General features: G+C 42.8%; 1 protein-coding gene across 5 annotated transcripts in view; it reads left to right on the top strand.

Annotated features, from left to right (window-relative positions):
- ACBD6 (acyl-CoA binding domain containing 6) overlaps positions 1-18,124 on the top strand; it is an 87,766-nt gene that overhangs the window by 51,975 nt on the left and 17,667 nt on the right. The window contains exon 7 of one of the 5 annotated variants that reach the window (XM_040610535.1): positions 4,090-6,749. The exons of the other annotated variants lie outside the window; for them this stretch is intronic. Coding sequence (XP_040466469.1) covers positions 4,090-4,206 — 117 coding nt within the window. The 3' untranslated portion in view covers positions 4,207-6,749. Of the gene's footprint in view, positions 1-4,089; positions 6,750-18,124 lie in introns of those variants that run through there. 5 annotated transcript variants of the gene reach the window in all.

Below are 18,124 nucleotides of genomic sequence, written 5' to 3'. Positions count from 1 at the left end.
AATGGTCTCTAGCCTTGCTTCATTTCCTATAGCCTTGGCGTCACCTCTCCCTGCCAGGGGAACCACCTTTGCCAAGCAATCAGCTACTCTTTGTTCGGGAGAGATGGTTCCTAGAACATCTTTTTTTGCATTCAGCCGCTTGGAAGAGCTTTCCCTGTTTTGAAAGAGTTAAATTCTGCCACTCACTTTATCCCTGAGGACTTTCCAATATGAGAAAGTCTGGTTTTACTTTCCAAATAGAATTTTGCATTCATTTGTTGTCAGCAGGTGTCTCTCCCAGTTTGCTCTGAAAAACTAAACAAACCCACACACAACAAAACACCACAAAAAAACCAGTTCTTACTAGCATCATTGGGACATCTGGAATTTGCAAGCTTTGGTGCAAAGTACTTTTGTTAGTTTTCCTAAATAAGACTGTTCTAACACTTCAGATGTCGGGGGAATAACTCTTTATGCTTATTTTGTTTAGATTTTAAATAAGATTTTTGATGACCATAGGTATTTCTTGGCTCCGTGGATTGTAAGTGGCAAAACAGCACTCAAACTGGCAAAGCTAATTTAGGAGGTTCCTGTCTCTCGTTTTGCACATCTTACTTCTGCATTCATGAGAACAGCTGTCAGTGCAGGAGTCTTTCTAGTGTAGTATTGTGTCTCCAGTGGCAGGGAAGAGTGAACGCTTAGGGGACGGAGTAGGGTAAGCATGCAGTGATAATTTCATATATTTTCCCAGAGTCTGTGGCTTGGAGGCTTCCTGAGCCATTGGTATTATCTTTGCGCTCCTGGATTTTTCTTTGATAAATTTCTCTCATCCCTCTTTGGATTCCCAGCCTTTTATGCCAGTGGGAGTTCTGTAGTTTAACTGTGCATTTGCTTTGCACTTGCCACAATAATTTCATACGAGAGCCCATCGTTCTTGTGTAATGAGAAACAGTAATTGTTCCCCCAGTTACCTCCTCTGTCCTGCTTTTGACTTTATTGGCCTCCTTGATTCCCCTTGATCACTCCTTTTTCAGACTAAGGAGTTTAATCTATTTAATCGTACCCCATTTGGAAGCTGCTCAGTAACTTTGCTCCTTGTCATTCTTTGAATCATTTCTAGTTCTTCCTTATTTCCTTTCAGATGAAGGGAGTAGCCCTTCTTTCAGTGCCCAAGCTGTAAGTGCAGTAAGAGGTTTAATGAAGCAATATAATGATGTTTTCTTATTTCCTCTTCTTCTTTTTTTTTTTTTTTTTTTTTATGTTTTCATGTTGCTTGCCTTTTACTAACTACTGTTGAATACTGAGCCGGTGTATAATAGAGCTGTCTATAATAACTCATGATCTGTTTCCACAGAGGTAATAGTTAGTTCAGAGCCCATCACTGTGGATTTAGACTAAAGATTGTTTTTCCAAATGTGCATTACCTGGTGTGTATTAGCACTGAATTTCATCTGCAGGTTTTTTACCCTGTCACTCTCAGATCCTTTTGTAGCATTTTATAGTCAGCTTTTGGTTTAACCGGCTTGGATGCTTCACTCTCACCCTGGTTCCCCTGTTCATTTGTGTGGGTTGAACAACCCAAGCCCTTGCATAGATCCCTCAGAGACTCCAGCAATCACCAGCAGTTGTGCAAGCTGGTGGTTTATTCCTGTTCAATCTTTACTTTCGTAATCAGTTATCAAGCAATGCAAAGACCTTCCCTCTTGCTCTATGACAGTATCATTTAATAACCTTTGATGAGAGGATGTATCAGAAGGCTTTTGGAAATCCATGTGAGCAGGCTTCCCTGCTGGTGGGAGCGATAGCAGGTCTCACCAGTGCTTTCCTGTATAGGGAGACAGAGGCTGATGCCAACTCCCTCAGCCTTCTGCAGAGAGACTGCTCAGTTACTCCCTTTTGCAACAAAACAAGTCAATCCTATCCTGGAGTAACCTTCTAGTTTGTCTAACAGACCAGTTGGCTGCCCCAGCTTAGACATCCCATGTTGAAATGAGTCTTCTGTCCTCTTACAACAAGGCTCAGTGTGGCTGGAATAAATCACACTGTCCTGGGAAGGGTTTCTTATAAAATGAAGGCCTGAACTTAAAGTGAAGGTAGAAGGTAAGTTAAAGTTGTCTGCCACATTTGTTCTCGGGTTCAGAGTTGGCTGGCTGCAAGCTGGGTACCAGCGCTGGAAGAATTGGTAAACTTCCATCATCTAAATCTGTTTCTGCTGTTCCAGCCAATTAAACATTAAAATGAGCGTGACAAATAAGTGTTCATTTATGGGTCAATAACTGCATAGTATGTCTGTGACATGGCTGGCCGAGACAATCCATTTCAGTATGGTCCTGGGCAACCCGACATCTTCAAGTATGTAATTGCTTTTATAGGGAAAGAGAAGTAATAAGGATAATGTAGCTATTGGGCCCCAACTCACTAGTTCCGAAACTTCCCCTTGCCAATCAAATTTCTTTGGTATGCAACCCGTTGTAGGCTCATTCCAAAGGCATTATTGTGATGTCAAAAAATATCCTGATGGATATATGCATTTTCTCCAGCGTTAGATGTTACCTTCTTGAAGACACTGGGTTTTGTCTACCAGCCAATTAACTATCCATATAAAGAGCCCTCGGTGCATGCTTTATGGCAATAGACAGGGATGCCTTGTCCCTCTTCTTTCCTTTTCTCCTCCCCTATTATATATTTTTTTTCTCAGCGCTATTAGATTATTAAATGCTTAATGACTATTCCATTCCTGCTAACTATACTTTTGATGAGCTGCAGTAATAAAACTTTGTAACAGCAAAGTGTGTGTCTGTTTCCTTTATAGGAAGGGCACATTTGGGGAGCTGAAGTAATGGGGGATAAAACTCAATTAATGAATAGAAATAAAAAGAAGTAAATGAGGTAATCAAACTCAGAGAAATTAGTATTGGCAGGTTCTGAATGATGCTCTTGGATGAACAATCTTTCAAAATCCTTCCTTGTATGCTGCTGCCGTCTCTTTATTTATTATTAAAATAACATGATCCATGAGGCGCTCGGGGTGACTCCCAGCCTAGCTAATTCTAATTAATCCAGTCAGGGAGAGCAGCAGGGTAAGTGGAGCAGTCTATCGGATTGAAATTCATAACTTAATTGAGGTCAAAGTCCCGGGTTGGGAGAACAAAAGTCTTTCGCTGGGACCAGGCAGATCAATAGCAATAAATATCTGGCTTGGATACAAGTAGCTTATAGTGACGGATTATCTGACACTGGCCAGAAGTCTTGGTCTTGTTCGGGGCAGAGTCCTATGGCATGTACAGTGTAGGGTGACTTTAGTCAGTGTTCCCTCCAAAACCCCGAAGAACCCATAAAGGGCTCATGGGAGCCACAGAAGAAGGATGCCTGTAAAGGACCCCATGTGAGTCATGCTGAAATTTGGATTTGGTTTCTCAAGGTGCGGGTGTCTCATCGGTAGCACAAGGGCATGTGTCACATTAGTGCTGATGGAGGTTGGAAGAAGTTGCTCAGGCTTACAGGAACTTGGAGCTAAATCACAGCTTGTCCAGAGAAAGACCTTTAGGATCAGGGGAAGCTGAGCAGTAGATTGATGGGCTTTATGCCAAGTCTGTATTTATAGTATGTTTACATAAGAGGAGAGAGGAAGGTTGGAAGAGCGAAGCGTAAATAATCATTAAGGTAGATTTGTAGTGTGAGAGAAACCAGCAGAGGCAGATGTGGTCTCTCCTGTTCTTCAGAAAAGCAGTCAGTGTCTCTGCTCTGACCTCCAAAATGTTGTGTTTTGTAGGGATTTGTATGAGTTAGTGATGGCCGGTTTCCCAAGCCCTTACCCAAGCATGGCACGACTTTGGGTGTTGACCACACCACTGATCCCCTAACTCCTAAGCCAGGGAGGAAGCAGGAGGTCCTAGCCCGAGACCTGTGGAATTGCATCATACACACAGCCTTCCGTAGGAGCGGGTACTGAAATAGTCGTGAATACTGGCAGCTGAAGAAGCTTCTCTGAACTTTTAAGTAAGTAGGTACTTCAACTGGAGTTCAATATTAAAATGCAGTCTTCACCCAGTCGGTTATTAATGCGATGTTTATGCAGATTTGACTGTTCTGCATGTATCCTCTTTGCAGAGGACAGATACTGCTGTGGTCAGCATTCGATACGCCCCTGATGGATGTTGTTCTGCCAATGTACTTCAACACATCTTGGAAGAGAGATGGAAACCGCAGCTTGGACACAGGCGGTGACTTAGTTTGACATACCTGCTCCTCCCATTAACACTGCATAAGACTAAAGCATCTGTTAACGTCCAACCTGCCAGAAACATTCAGAAGATCTCTTGGTCTCCACTGTTCAGGCTTCGAGGTCTAGGTCAAACACCTTGTCTGGTCAGCTTTCAGGTTTTGACATAATGAGCAACTGTTGATATTTCTCTGTGTGCCAACAGTTGCTGTACCCTCACACCCTTTTGAAACTGTGTCTGGAAGACACCTCTGGTTTTCCACTGCATAGGGACAGAATGTCGTGAACAAGGCAGCTGTTCAGTAGATGCATATACTTGCATTACTGTGTACTACTGTTACTATATACTGCTGCTCTCCTTCGGGTCCCACTCACGGCACAACCTCAGCCTCTTCCTTTTAAATTGGTGGCTTCACTCTCCAGGTTTCTGTTGTTGTTTGTGCATTCCTGCTGCATTCCTGCTTCATTCCTGCCCAGCCTGGACGGGAGCAAAACAGAGTTCCTGAGGCTGTTAGACATTACAGTTGCAAAAAAAACCCACGTTGGCAACTGTTGTTTTCTTGTGTTATCAGGGGGAGAGGCAGGGTGGGTAATTTATGTCACGTGTGTATAAAAACTAAGAGAAAAATCCAGATGTACCATAGTGCTGAACCATTTAACGGTAAAATGTTACGAGCAATGCATGTCCTGAATGCACAGAACTTTGAGATGGATATTTCCCTTTAGCTTACATTATGGCTCTGCTAAAGTTTAAGGAAAAAATTTAAAATAACGAGTATTACCATTGTTTTCCTCTTCATAGAGATGCACCTGTGATGCTGACCTGCTATTTGAAATTTTCAGAACCAGCAATCGATGTGCTTTCAGGTGCTTTTGCTAAACTTCAGGCTCCCCCCATCTGGTAGTGGTGGTAGGCTAGTTTTATTCATTAGTGAGGGAATTTGGCATTTTTTTCAGCTAAGAGAAGTAACAGGAACCGTCCATTCAGAGCCGAGTTATCCGCAGTTACGTATGTTATGAAAAAACACAGTGGTAGATACCCAGATCTGTAGAATCCGTGTTGATTCAGTGAGGAAGTTCCCTTTATGGCTATTTTCAGAATCGAGTTCAGGTTTCTAATTCTCCAGTTTTGCTACAGAATACAGGCGTGACCTTGAACAAGTCACTTAATTTCTTTTTGTCTTGGTTTCCCATTTGCGAAATGGTGGGGCAAACAATCATTTTTTTTCTCATGGATATAACAAGATTATAAAAATATGGTAGTTCTAAGATCCTTAGAAAACTGATCAAATGAAATTAAACAGATCTTGCAGTCCAGATAAAATGAGATGAAACAAGCATGAAACTATTAGTGAAAGAAATGTTTCTTTATCTTCTACAAATAAAAATGCAAAGTGATTAAGTGGGTCTTTTCTAGCTATTAGCAATAACGGCTCTAGCCAGCTGACTTCTGTCACCCTGGAAAATTAATTTGTGGGGTACAGTCTTGACTTTAGTGTGCTTACAATAAATACCCCTAAAAATGCTGTCACCTTCTCTGATGCGTGATGTTACGGCTGCGATAGTACTGCAATTATTTGCCCTGCAGATAAAAAGTGACTGCTCTAAATGAGGTGCTCTAACACAATGGCTTTCAAATTTCTTTTAATTGATTTTTGTTTTCCCCTGCCATATTTCCTTCCTTTACTGTACATCCAGCAGTATTTTTGTGAGGTAGGGGAAAGGAATGGGAATAGCTTTAAAGGTTATTCTTATCCAGGACTATCTCGGAGGTCTGGTTCATGGGGTGCACGTGCACATGGCTGTGCAGCGGAGCCGTGGAGAGGGGTGGCCCAGAGATGGAGCTGAGCGGCTGGAGGTGGCTGTACCTCCACGCAGCTTCTCGGCCGCATGCTGGAGAAAACCACACACGTCCCTGCTGCTGCCAGTGAGGTTGAACACGGTTGGTGATGAGCTTTGTGTGTCTGAGAAGTGTTGCGAGAGAGGAGGAAAACACCAGCTCGCTCTATAGGCATTTTCCTTCCCTGACCTGGTGATCGGATGAGCAACGTCTCCCTTTCAGCATGGCCCTCAAAGCAAGGTAGTGATTAATGAAGAAAAGAGTAAGGTAGGAGTTTTGACTGGGTTGATTTTCTCGAACACAGAAGGAAGACAAGAGATGTATTTCAGAAAGCAATAGGCTGGAATATGCTACAGAGAAACCTGGAGACATGTTTGGACTTGGCCAGGGACCTAGTTACCTGTGTACGGAAATTTCAGTTTACTCTTTTTTTCTATTTATCTTTTTTTTTTTAAACTCAAGTTTTAATCACGTTCAGACCGCGCAGATGAAATGTGAGTCAGAAGCCAGGTCTGCAAAAGCTGCCTGGTTATCTTCTCGGTGATGCCCTATTCCTGCTGCTATTGTCAGGATGTTTTCAAGCGGTGCTCACAGATTACATGGTGATTTGGCTTTTGAAGTGGTATGAAATTGAGCATTGCACTTTAAATTCCAGTGGTCAAACTCAGAAGATATTTGTAAAGTTATGGCTTAGCAATTGCAAATGATCAATTTTTCATAGCTTAATAACCAAGTGCTTGTTTTTTGAATGACGGGAAGTGATCATATACACCCTTACCTCCAGTCCTAATTGCAGAGTTAAAGAGGTTAATTTAAAGCATGAAGGCAGTTTCGATCTGGATGTTTCACAGCAGCAGAAAAAGTCAGAGCTACGGTGACTTCAAATCATTAATTTTATTTCTCAGATGGAAAAGTTATGCATGGATGTGGTCAGTTTGCACTCATTAGCTGGTAAGAACAACTTTCTAAGCCAGGGGAGCCCAGTTGCTTGGGATAAATCACAAGGTAAAGACAGATTATAAATGTGTATTGAGTCTAAAATCGAAGATGATATAAACTATTCAGGTAGACCTGTTCTAAATCTCCAGGTTTGTTTCTTTTTTGGCTGTCAGCTCAAGCATTCCTCTTGTGCAGATGTAAATTGTAATATGAAACAGCTCTTTGAATTTACCAAAGAATAGCTACAAAATCATAGAGAAAGTGGTACATTTTGTTTTGCCTGGTGGAAAGCCCAACTTGAGTAGAAAAGAAAATCTTTTCAAGTTTTTAAAACATTTACTAAAAATGCAAGTTTTCATAGCTCTGCCCAGTTCTGTCCTCAGATGCATGTGAGTGGTGGATGTGGCTGCAGTGCCTTTCCATGCACCGGCCAAGGCAGACCTGTAAACTACCCCATCGATAAAGGCAGGTTTAATTTTGCACTCAGCTCTTCTACCTTATTTTGTCCGTAGCAGCCAGCAGAAATGTCAGTCACGGCATCAAGCAAGAGCAAAGACCATCCCTATCCCAAAGAGATCATCTTGGCATGAGATGCAGTGCAACAGGTAGCGCAAATGGAAAGGTTGAGTGAATGGAAGGAAAAGAACAAAACAGGGATCAGCAGAAAAATGGTATTCTTGGCTCAGTGCTTCCCCAAGCAATGCCAGACAGCAGTGACACAGAGGGTCATGGCAGAAGTAGTCTTATTGAAGATGAAGGATGGTAAGGTGTCATTACCGAGGACTCCTGATGAAGGATAAACACGTGAATTCCCAGCTTAAGTCAATGGGACTTCTCTTGGCATGTATCTCAGGGCTGAATGTGTCCCTTTCTGATCGGTTAAAAAAAAGCCCCACAAGTGCTGTGTTTTACCAAGTCCATTGGGAGATAAATTCAGCGATGGGGAAGAAATGGGAGACTTTTCATAGAGAAAAAAAGAAAATTGCTTCATTTGCATAGGAATGTATCACAGCTGTAGCCAGCGCAGAAAATGTTTCCTCATGGGATAGGGTGGTTTAAAATGTTAGCTCCTATGGTAGCATCTCCTGCATCATCAAATAGCATATAAACATCCAGCTCAGTGCTTTTCAATCATCATTTTGTCTTTGAGATGCTTAGTTTGTAGCTGGTGCTACCCTTCAGTGAGTCAGCTGTGTGTCCTGCGAATCTGGAGTTGTAACTAGTCACAGATGGTCCAAGAGATCAGAAAATAGATATAAGATGATGTTGGGGGTGTCTGGTGTGCTTTTAGCAGCACTTATTTCCCAAACACAAGCAGATTAGTGGTTCCTTTATCAGGTTTGCTTTCAGTGCGGTAGGCAGGAAAGATCACTGCATCTCTGGAGAAGTAGAAAAAGAGAAGGGTTTTGCCATGTTTTGTTGGCTAAATAAATTCTCCTGAAAATGTGAGTTCTAGTTATTGTTGCTGCCACCAACTTTACATCCTACTCTGAGCCTGAGGAGTTATATTTGAGATGCCATATCAGGATGTACCACCATTGCCGTGATGTCTTGGCCATGCATGGTTTTTCCTGTTGTACTCCATTCTGGCCAGATACTATTTGCTTATTCTCATTTTAAAATACTCGACCAGTTTTCACCTGCATTTCTCTTGTGTGTCTTGTGTGTAGCTAAGCTACAGGTCTACAACACGTTAAGTGGCTAACGCCTGCTCAGGCCTCCTGCTATCAAGGTCTGTTGGAGTGGGGTGCCTAGGTATCCCCGGGAGCGAATCCTTTTGTTTTCCTTTCCCTAACATCTGAATTGTCTCATGCCCACGGCTTCAGCATCTGGTATTTTTGCACCCAGTTACTGGGCGTTGCTCCATTCTGCTGTAGCCGATAGCATGTGATTCCAAGTGCTCTCTCTGTGATACTATCTGGGGAAAAAGGGAGAAATGCGGTAAATGTCTGATCTTTAGCACTGAGAGTTTCGTTTTGCTGCAAAAAAAAAAATCCTCAGCAGTGTTTTAGTGTAAGATTCAGAAGGTTTCAAAGAGGCATCAGTTCAAGCTGCCTGCTCTGTGATAGCCAACAAGTGGATCTTTCAGATGTCTGAGTGTTCCCTGGAGGTTCACGTTATTAATATCTGCCTTATGACAGGGTGGCTGTGCTGATGCCAGGGTTTTTTTCCCAGCCGGCATGATTAATTTTTCTTTCCTTTCTTAATATCTTGGAGCCAGATGCTTCTAAATGTCCTCATAGGGGTGTACTGCTGTTCTTAACCGCTCCTCCTTCGCCCCCCCCACCCCTTTCCAACTAATTCATATAATGGCTCCAGAGATGCGTTTTGTAGAGTCACAAAAAGCAAAACTTTGAAAGCCTCCTAAGGTGATGGACTTGACATGTGCAGATCTGGCCTCCTGACGTTCCTGGTGGGTTTGAAAGCTTAGTGCCGGGTAGTCTGTCAATAACGTTTCCCATTTCAGAGTGTGCTTATTTGCCTAGCACTTTACAAATTATATCCATGCAGAACTGCTGAAATGCAAGTATTTCTGGTGGGAGAATAACCAGTGTGTTGGACTGAAGTTTTGGAGAAAGCAAAGGAAGTTTTGGCTGAGGAAAAGGAGGCACACTTGTATTCTTTATGGGAAGTGCCATCGATCTTCAAGCACAGATTTATTTTAAAGCCTTCAAAACATTGCTGACTGTTTGGTACTGACAAAGGTCTTTATTTTGCAAACAGAAGTTAATTCTCCTGGAGAGCTCTTGTTCCGAAGTGCAACTGCACAGGCTTGAGTTTTACCAGGTCAGAGAGCAGAAGACCTTAGCAAGCTCTACAGCAAATGGCTTGTTTCCAAGGTGTTCATACTTTTGCCGTTTCCATCCATCAGTTCCCTGCAGATTACAGATTTGTGGGTCTTCTGTACTTCTCAGCTGTTTTCAGTCGTTAGTGCATTCACCTGTATCTCGGGGGATTTTTCCTGGGGGAAGCAAAACCCAGAAACAGAATAGTTAGTGGTAAATAGATTAGCATTTACCTGCTTATTTTTGAGTGTGTTTAATACTGTATGTGAGAGGCAGATCACTGGATTTAATGATGAAAGTCTTAATTTAAGAAGCCTGGAAAGCAGTGTTTCTTAAATTTTTATGGGGCAGGCTGAAATCTCCTGACATTATGTTCTAGTGGTTTTTTTGGTTTTTTTTTTTTGCAATTCAGCAGTGAGGAAAAGTATAATATAAAGCAATGGATTTGCCAGCATAAATAAAGCTGTAATTAGGGGAATCAAGTCTTTACTTTCAGTTTTCTTTTTTGTGGGTATATAAAGATACTAAGAATATCCTCAGAGTAAGAATACTCCTAAGAGTATCTAAGAGAAGAGCGGGAGGACTCCTACAGTGTTCCTCTCTGTAATAGATAGCTGGTCATTTAGCTGTGTATCAAGCAGCCCTTTAGCCCACAGCAGCGTGGGAATTAAGTTAAAATTAACTAGAGTTTGGAAAACAACTAGCACCACTTTATTTGTCCATTTAATTGAATTATATGACACTGTGTAAGTATGCTGACCCACAGACGTAAATTGCTCCACCCTACCCATTTCCCTCCTTAATTCTTTCATGCTAATGGAGCTGATGGGGATGTTGACTGCACAGAGAGAGAGAGGAAAAAAGGCTGGAAATAAAAAGGACCGTTCCAGCCTCGTGCAAACCTTCCCTTTCGGTGAAATGCGTCTGAGTGTCACAGCTGCACTAACTGCGCTGTGATCTTTGTTGCCATTAAGCTGATTATATCTGCTGAAGGATTCATCCAACTAATCCCGCAATGCTGCAACTGGTTGCTTTATATTTAAACACAATTTTTATTTTTTTTCTAAGAAATAAAAGTCAGTTTGGCTTCACTGGACTCTCAAAATGGGTCAGACTGTTACAGGGAGACGCTTATTTTTATGTTCGGTTGGTTAATACAGGAAAATAGGACACATTAACGGGCTCCATGTATTAATGGATGCACTCAGTTTGGGAGAGGTCTGTGCACGCATTAGGACTCGGCAGCGTCTGGCGTAATTTTGGGTGGATGTGCTGGGAAGGTGCTATGCTGTCACTATACCTTTGGCACTGCATCATTTTGTGTTTTGCCTGTGTGTGCAGACCATATAGGCAGCAGCTTTGCATCTAACAGCGACTCTAATGAGAGAGATTCTGACAGGTTGGATTGATTTAATTGATTTAATAATCAATTTAAATTTAGTTCTTGGTTATTTTTCTAAGGAAAGGTTGATTTTCATTGGTTAGTAGCCATTAAAATATGTTCATTTGCAGCTAAATATAGCCTTTCTAGTAAATTTAGTTGTTCTTTTTGCTAATCAGATACACAATGTCTGTCCACGTTTACTTAATTATGTAGTTAAACCTACTTTATTCACATTCTTAATTTTTACATTTGAATCAGGCTAGAAAACAGCAAATGCAGCATTTCTTCTCTGTTAGACTATTAGTTGTTTTGTTTTCTCTTATGCCTGAGTACATCTGAAGGGAAGCTAGAATTTAATTTTTAAAAATCCTTACAAGGAAGATTTTCAAACACTTTTTAAAAACAGATTAAAATCTCATCATAAATATGATGTGTTTAGTTTTGGAAGGGAATTAATAACACACTACTTAACGGAGGTGATGTCTGACACATTCAGGGAGTCAACTTCCCTGGGCAAGTTTTGTTAACAAAATCGAAGATTGAAGGAGCAACTGGAGAAAAACAAAGACCAAAGATGGGTTTTAATTCTGTCATTAAGCATTCAGTGTTCGATGAAGTTTTATCCTCTTTTCTCATGTTGTCTGTTGTCTACCCTGAGACTTTGGCTGCCCAAGACGCACACTTCCCATAGTCCAGGCAAACTGAATGTGGAAAGAAAACACTGTGCATCCAGTGACATAAATTACAGAGAAGTGTGCATAATGCCATGATTTTCGTGCAAGGTTCTGCAGTATTCTCTGAATTTCATGTCTTCTAAAAGCTATTCTTTCAGACGTAGTGTGCACTACCACTCAGATACTTCTAACTTTTTGCAGTGTTGCTGAGACTGCTGTCATATACAAAAGCATATAGTCATTCTTTCCAGTTCCTCAGGATTTTAAAACTAGTGGTTCTGTTGTCTTGTAGTTAATTTTCATCCGTTAGTATCTGAAGCTGGTCCATTACCTTAAAAGAATAATTACAGGAGTTTACAGAGTGACTTTACTGCTTTGTAGTTCAACTTTCTTTAGAAAGTAGGCGTCAGACGTGTGCTGCTTGAAAAGATGCATAATTTTTCATTTAATTGTAGTGATTTTATGGAATTGTATTCTGTTGAGCCATTGCTTAGGTTGCCCTAACTTCAGAAATGTTAGGGGAGTATTTTTTATTTTAGCAGGGGGGAAAAGCATGGAATTTCATCCCTCCTAGGCAGCAATTGTAACTAACGTTACTGCGGTTTCATAGGAGCTTCTAGAAAAGAATTGTTTAACAATTCCAAGTCCAACTTTTCATATAAGCTTTAAGGTCCCATTGAAGTTGGTTGAACACAGTATATTAGTTCCTTTTGGATATTTTTTTTTAACATTTAGTTGTTCAATTAACCAAGACTTCTAAAGCTGCCTGCAAGCAGTCCTCAATAAAAATGGAAGAAGACTGAAGATAACCATCCAGAAGGCATGTGCCAGCGTGCCGACCCAGTTGTGGTGGGTCTCCTTAGCAGCTGGGAAGGTCTCAGTTCACAGCTTACGGTTTCCAATTTTTGGCTCTTTGTTATTTTTTTTCTTCCCATATTACTCAATGAAGGCAAGATTCTCACTAAATGTAGGCTTAGGTGAAGACAGATCTTAAAAGAAGAGGGAAGACCTTGTGTGGGAAAGGACAGCATGTCCTGATAGTCCCAGCGTAGTGCTGGGAGCTCAGCATCCTGAAACTAATCCCAGCTGTGGGCTGTGTTCCACATTTGACCTTGAGGAAGTCAGACAGTGGGGTTTTTTGTGTGTCTCGGTTTCTGCAACGAACATGGGAATACTATGTACATATATCCCTGGGTCTTGCCTAGATTAATAAATCAATATTTGTAAAGTAAGCCTTGATAAATGCTAACTGTATTAATACGTGTACTTGAACCTTGCACAGAACTTTGGAAATGTGTCTGCGTTTCTGCATGCAAGTGGCTGGAGTACGTCAGGACCCTGGGCCGGGGTGGTCAGCGGCGAGACACCAGTTGGGGTTGTTTTCTTCCTCCCAAGGGACTGCCTGTAGCACATATCTGCAAGAAGGTCTTGAATACAACTTTTCCACTTAACATGCTCCCCCATCACCCACTGTCAGCAATGAGATTAAATTCTGTGCGACTGCAGAGGACGTTGCATGATTAAAATCCTCTTTTAGAAATTAATATGTACCATCGCTCTATAGTACTGTGCCCCTTCTCGGAGAAGGGTATTGTCTCCTGAGCACTCAAGGTGTGAAAAGCCACCAAGTGAAGCTATCTATCTTTGAATTTTATGCTGTTGCACAGTTGCTCTGATGACAGCTACAACTGCATAAAATCACAGGGACTTGGGGGCTTCTCCCTTCGCAGGGTCATGGCGATGTGGGGTAAGTTTTGCAGAACAAGCCATAGAATAGCTAAAAGAGTGCTTGAACTAGAAGTCCTCCGTACAGCAGGAAGGGTTTCCTGAGGGAGAAGGATGGTCAAAGTCCACATTCACCTTAGGGAGCATCTCCCATAACTGAGTATTCTGGAAAAAAAAACCAAACCAAACAAAAAAAACACTTTGTCCCCAGATATTGCACAGCTTTTCCTTACCTTGCTGCCTGTGTCAGCCCAGACAAATAACAGTAATCAGTGCATTTGCATATCCAAATGCAGTCTTAATTAGGCATCAGACATTGGTGCAGTCCACAGAAGGGCTTTACTTACATAAACTTTGCATGCTCTTGGTCGTTAATGTTTAGATGCACAGGGCTGCTGTTTTCAGTGCAAATTGAAGTTCTTGAGTCATTTGGGTTCTGCTTTAGTTGCTGGGAGGCTTTGGGGCATGACCAGGGTGTGCCATAGGGTAAGTTCTCCTGAATGAATCGATGCTTTTCTGGAGGAGTTTTCTGGAAACAAGCAGCTGATATTTGAATATCCACATTTAATATGGCTAGCAGGCTTCATGTTGCTTTGCAGAAAGCTGCAGCAGAAGTGGCTGGCTCTGCTGAGAGGTCTCATTTTCCACTCACACGTCCTTGGTAGCTGTAGCATGAATGTGATTTCTACCAATTTAAATCCAGTAGTGAACCTGATGTTCTGAAACCCTGTTTAACGCTTCAGTCCTGATTGGTAAGTGCAAATATATTTGCTGGTGCGATTATCTACCAACTGAGAAAGTGCTGATGTTGCCAGCCCACCCCATGGGGCTGGTGTCCATGGGAGAGTTCTCCTGCCCCTGTAGGGACACTCCTGTGGGCAGGGGTTTGCCCTACCAGACCCCAAGGCTCCTTTTTAAAAGCTCTCTTATTCCAGCCCTTGCCAGCTGGGATAGGAGGTGAGAATAGGAACTGTGTCTTTTTTTACGGCAATTAGTATTTTGTCTTGGAGCTGGCTTAGTGAAGACTGAAGAGATGTTCTCAGGTTTGTTCAGGGCTCCTTCAACTGCAAGAGATTGCTTTTAGGTCACTGTTATCAGATGGAAATCAGTGAGGAGGATGTTAATCTTTTCCCCTTGATCATTCTTTTACAGTGTGTGAAGAAAATTTTGAAACGGTTTGTTTTAGAAGGAAGGAGGAGAATGCATCTTTAAAGACGGAAGTCCTAGGTTTTAACTATTAATTTTATTCTAGCTAAAACTATGTATTTCAGAGGGAGAAATCTCATGTGATGGAATGACTTTTCTTGTGAGAGCCTGTAAAATAGTGCCTTTGCTTGCTGTTAATGTTTGCCTGGCATTTGAGTTTAAAGTGCTCTTGTTAGGGCACTCCTCCTGCGGTGCCTTCAGTGGGTGATAGACAGCACTTCCACCCCTATTGCCAAGGCTGGCAAACAAGACCTCTTGTGAAATTAGGTTTTACTAGGTTAGACCTTCTTAGCTTTTTCTAATCTCAAAAAAAAAAAAAAAAAAAAGGCAGGAACTTCTCGACATCATGAAGAAGTCTTTAAAAAACATAACGGTTGCAAACGTTTTTCTTCCCTGTGTCAGTAGAAGTGAGCTTTTTAATTATTGATCTTTTCCTGGAGTATGTTTTCTCTGCCAGCTTCCCATTGTGTTTTATTCTTCTTTCCCTGAGTTGTACATCAGACATCAAAGGGCTCTAGGGATGTGATTTCTTCACATCCATTGGTGTAGCATTTTTCTGTGCTTCAAGCAGCTTGATCATCTCCCTCAATTTCCTGATTTGCTGCAAGAGGGCCCTGGCTTATTGCTAGTGATTGTGCAGGAGCAGTGGGATTTAAGAGGAGTTTATGTCTCTTCAAGTCCCTTAGTCCTGTTGCATTCTTAAAAGTTAATTCAGCATGCCTTGGAGAAATAGCTGTCTTCAGAAGTGTGCACACTGGCTGACGCAGGTATACAGGCTAAGGGGTCCAGGTGAAAAATGATCACATAGGTTTGCAAGGTGGGCATGTGTCCGGTGTGTCAGCACAGGCTGGAGATGGACCTTTCCTGCTGGACTAAGGGGTCCTGAGCATGCTGCTGTGTTCCCTGGCCTGCATCGCAGGTTGGGAAGTGGGGAAAAAAACCCGAGTCCTTTTTCTAAGGCTGGGTCTGAAATACCTGCTGGAAGGAAGCGTCGATGTACTTTTGTTTATTCCTCTGTAGGACTTACTCCCCATTTGTGTCTGATGTGATCTTTGGAATTAGATGCAATTCGGGCATTGTGTATGGTGGCCTTAAGGCATCTGTGCCTTTTTAGACTGTACTTTTTCATGTATAGACAATGCAATGAAGTTGTTGTCGGGCACTGCAGACTGGTGCACAGGAGCTGTTCTCATCCCGTCATTCAGTCCCTGTTGCTGAAGCATATGCCGTAACTCCTGCTCTCCTGACCTGCCTGAGTACAGCTGCCGAGCCTCAGGCACACGGCTCTGCTTCGGCTTCATTCCCCTTCGACAGCTTGAGGCACAGGGACGAGTGCCCCAGCTGGAAGGCACATGACATATTCCCCATTTGACAGGTGGGGAAACTGAGGCACAGAATAGTTGGGGTTTAGCCACCATTTATCATCAGTGCTCCTTCTTCCCACACTGTGCCTTCCCCATCTCTGTAGGGAAGAAGGGCTGCAGTTAAGACTCTGAACAGGGATACTTTTGCCACAGGGACTGGATCATGTGGCAGGCTGGATTTGTGCCTGCTGCTTCATGTTCTGAACGTGTTTTTCTGCTAAAGCCTTTCCCTGGCTGCTGGCAGGCTCCTGGATTCCAAGAGCTCAGTCCCATTTTTCCTTCAAAAAACAGAGGATCTGGGGGAATTTAGAAGAACACTAACTCAAAGTGGACACGTTGTTTCCAAAATTGAATCTGCCTTTCCACAGCTTTTAGCGGAAAGGTTGATTTGGGTCAAAAATAATGCAAACACTTGTGTAGACCATTTAACGTTTAGTTTATGGACCTGTTAAGGCAGCAGGATAATCCCTTTAGATTACCCGTGTAATTCCTAGTGAATATTTATTTTAAAGTGACTTTGGTGCCCTTAGTCATTAGCAAAGGTTAGTAATGCATCTTACAGCTGCCAGACTCAATACAACAGCATTTGTCAATGGGAGGGTTACTCCTTTTGTTTCCTTTTTTTGTTTTGTTTGTTTTTTAACATTTCTCCAACTCTTGCTGGCTTAATCCCATGAGCTCACCTCTAATCACGGGGAAGCATCCAAGCTGCCTTTGCCGTGTTGACTTCCACTTGAGCGAGGCTAAGGAGGGTGCCTAATCCTGGGCTTTTCTCCTGGCTGCCGAGGGTGTTGGGTACACAGCCTGCGTGGGCTGCGGGGGGGAGGATGGAGTGTGCTGCGGGTTCAAGGACACGCTCCCGCTTTAATGTGCGCAGACATGCTCCCGCTCGCTCTCTGATTGGCAAGGTTAACTCGGAGAGGCTGCAGCTTTTTAAACTGATTTGATTAGACCCACTACTTTATCCCATTCCCTCCCCCACCACTTGGCCCACCACCTCCTGATCCTTTTAACACAGCCCTTGGTCCAATAACCAGCCAGTCTGATATTTTTTCCGCCCCCCCTCCCCCTTTTTCCGATTTTCGTGCTGAATTTTGACATTTTGTAAAATAGATTAGGCAGCTTTACAGGGAAGATCAAGAGGCAGTGTCAGTCTCAGGGCTGTGTTTTATTTTGACTAGTTAGGAGGCTGGGATTTGCCTCCTCTTCCTCACTTTCCCTGGCTCTGCACCTTTCCCAGCTCTCGGTGTGCACATGTGAGTTCAGGGACAAGAGGATGAGGGCTCACATACACCAGCCTGGATAATCGTTGCCCTCCGGTTCATCTTCTCCCTTTAGAACCAGGGCTGGGGAGAATTACACGGTCAGCCCAAAATGACTTAGCACCCCAGGTCCTCTGCTGCGGTGGTATGACGACGCGTTCACTTTTTACAAAAAGAAACAGGGACAGCGTGGATAGAGAACTCCCTTATCCTGCAGGAGCAAAATAATGTTGTATTTTAGTAGCGTTTAGTTACTAGTTGGGATTACTCTGGCAGAACAGACCACCCGTAGCTTCCAGTTTACGGGCTGGCTGACAAGCGGAATGGGCTTGGAGGGGCCAGGAGAAGCTGGTTTGGCATTAATGCCCACAGCCGTTGGGATGGTGTTGGGTTAAAGAGGAATGGAATAATTTAGCAGGAAATAACCCCTCGCTCCCTGCCTTCCAACTCTGTCACCGAGGTGAGAGGTTGGTTGCAGCTAGGGTTAAATTCTAGATGATGGCCAATTTACCGCTATCAGTCCAGTCTTTTTTTTTTTTATATATATACATAGTCCGTTTACTATGTATATTAAACTACCACGGGTCTGGATACACTGGATACAGCCATGGCATGGGTTGAGTGGGCACCAGCCCAGCCTTCGAAGGGTTTGTGACCCTGTTGCTGTCTCTAGCCGGTGTGTGTTAGCGCTTTCTGTGCTGCCAGTTTGCAGTTCTGGTTCTGCCTCCGGTCTGCAGCTTATG

The sequence above is a fragment of the Falco naumanni genome, chromosome 11, assembly GCF_017639655.2.
Source record: "Falco naumanni isolate bFalNau1 chromosome 11, bFalNau1.pat, whole genome shotgun sequence".
Taxonomy (NCBI): domain Eukaryota; kingdom Metazoa; phylum Chordata; class Aves; order Falconiformes; family Falconidae; genus Falco; species Falco naumanni.
The sequence above is the reverse complement of the archived record's forward strand: the minus strand, read 5'-3'. Positions and strand labels throughout refer to the sequence as shown.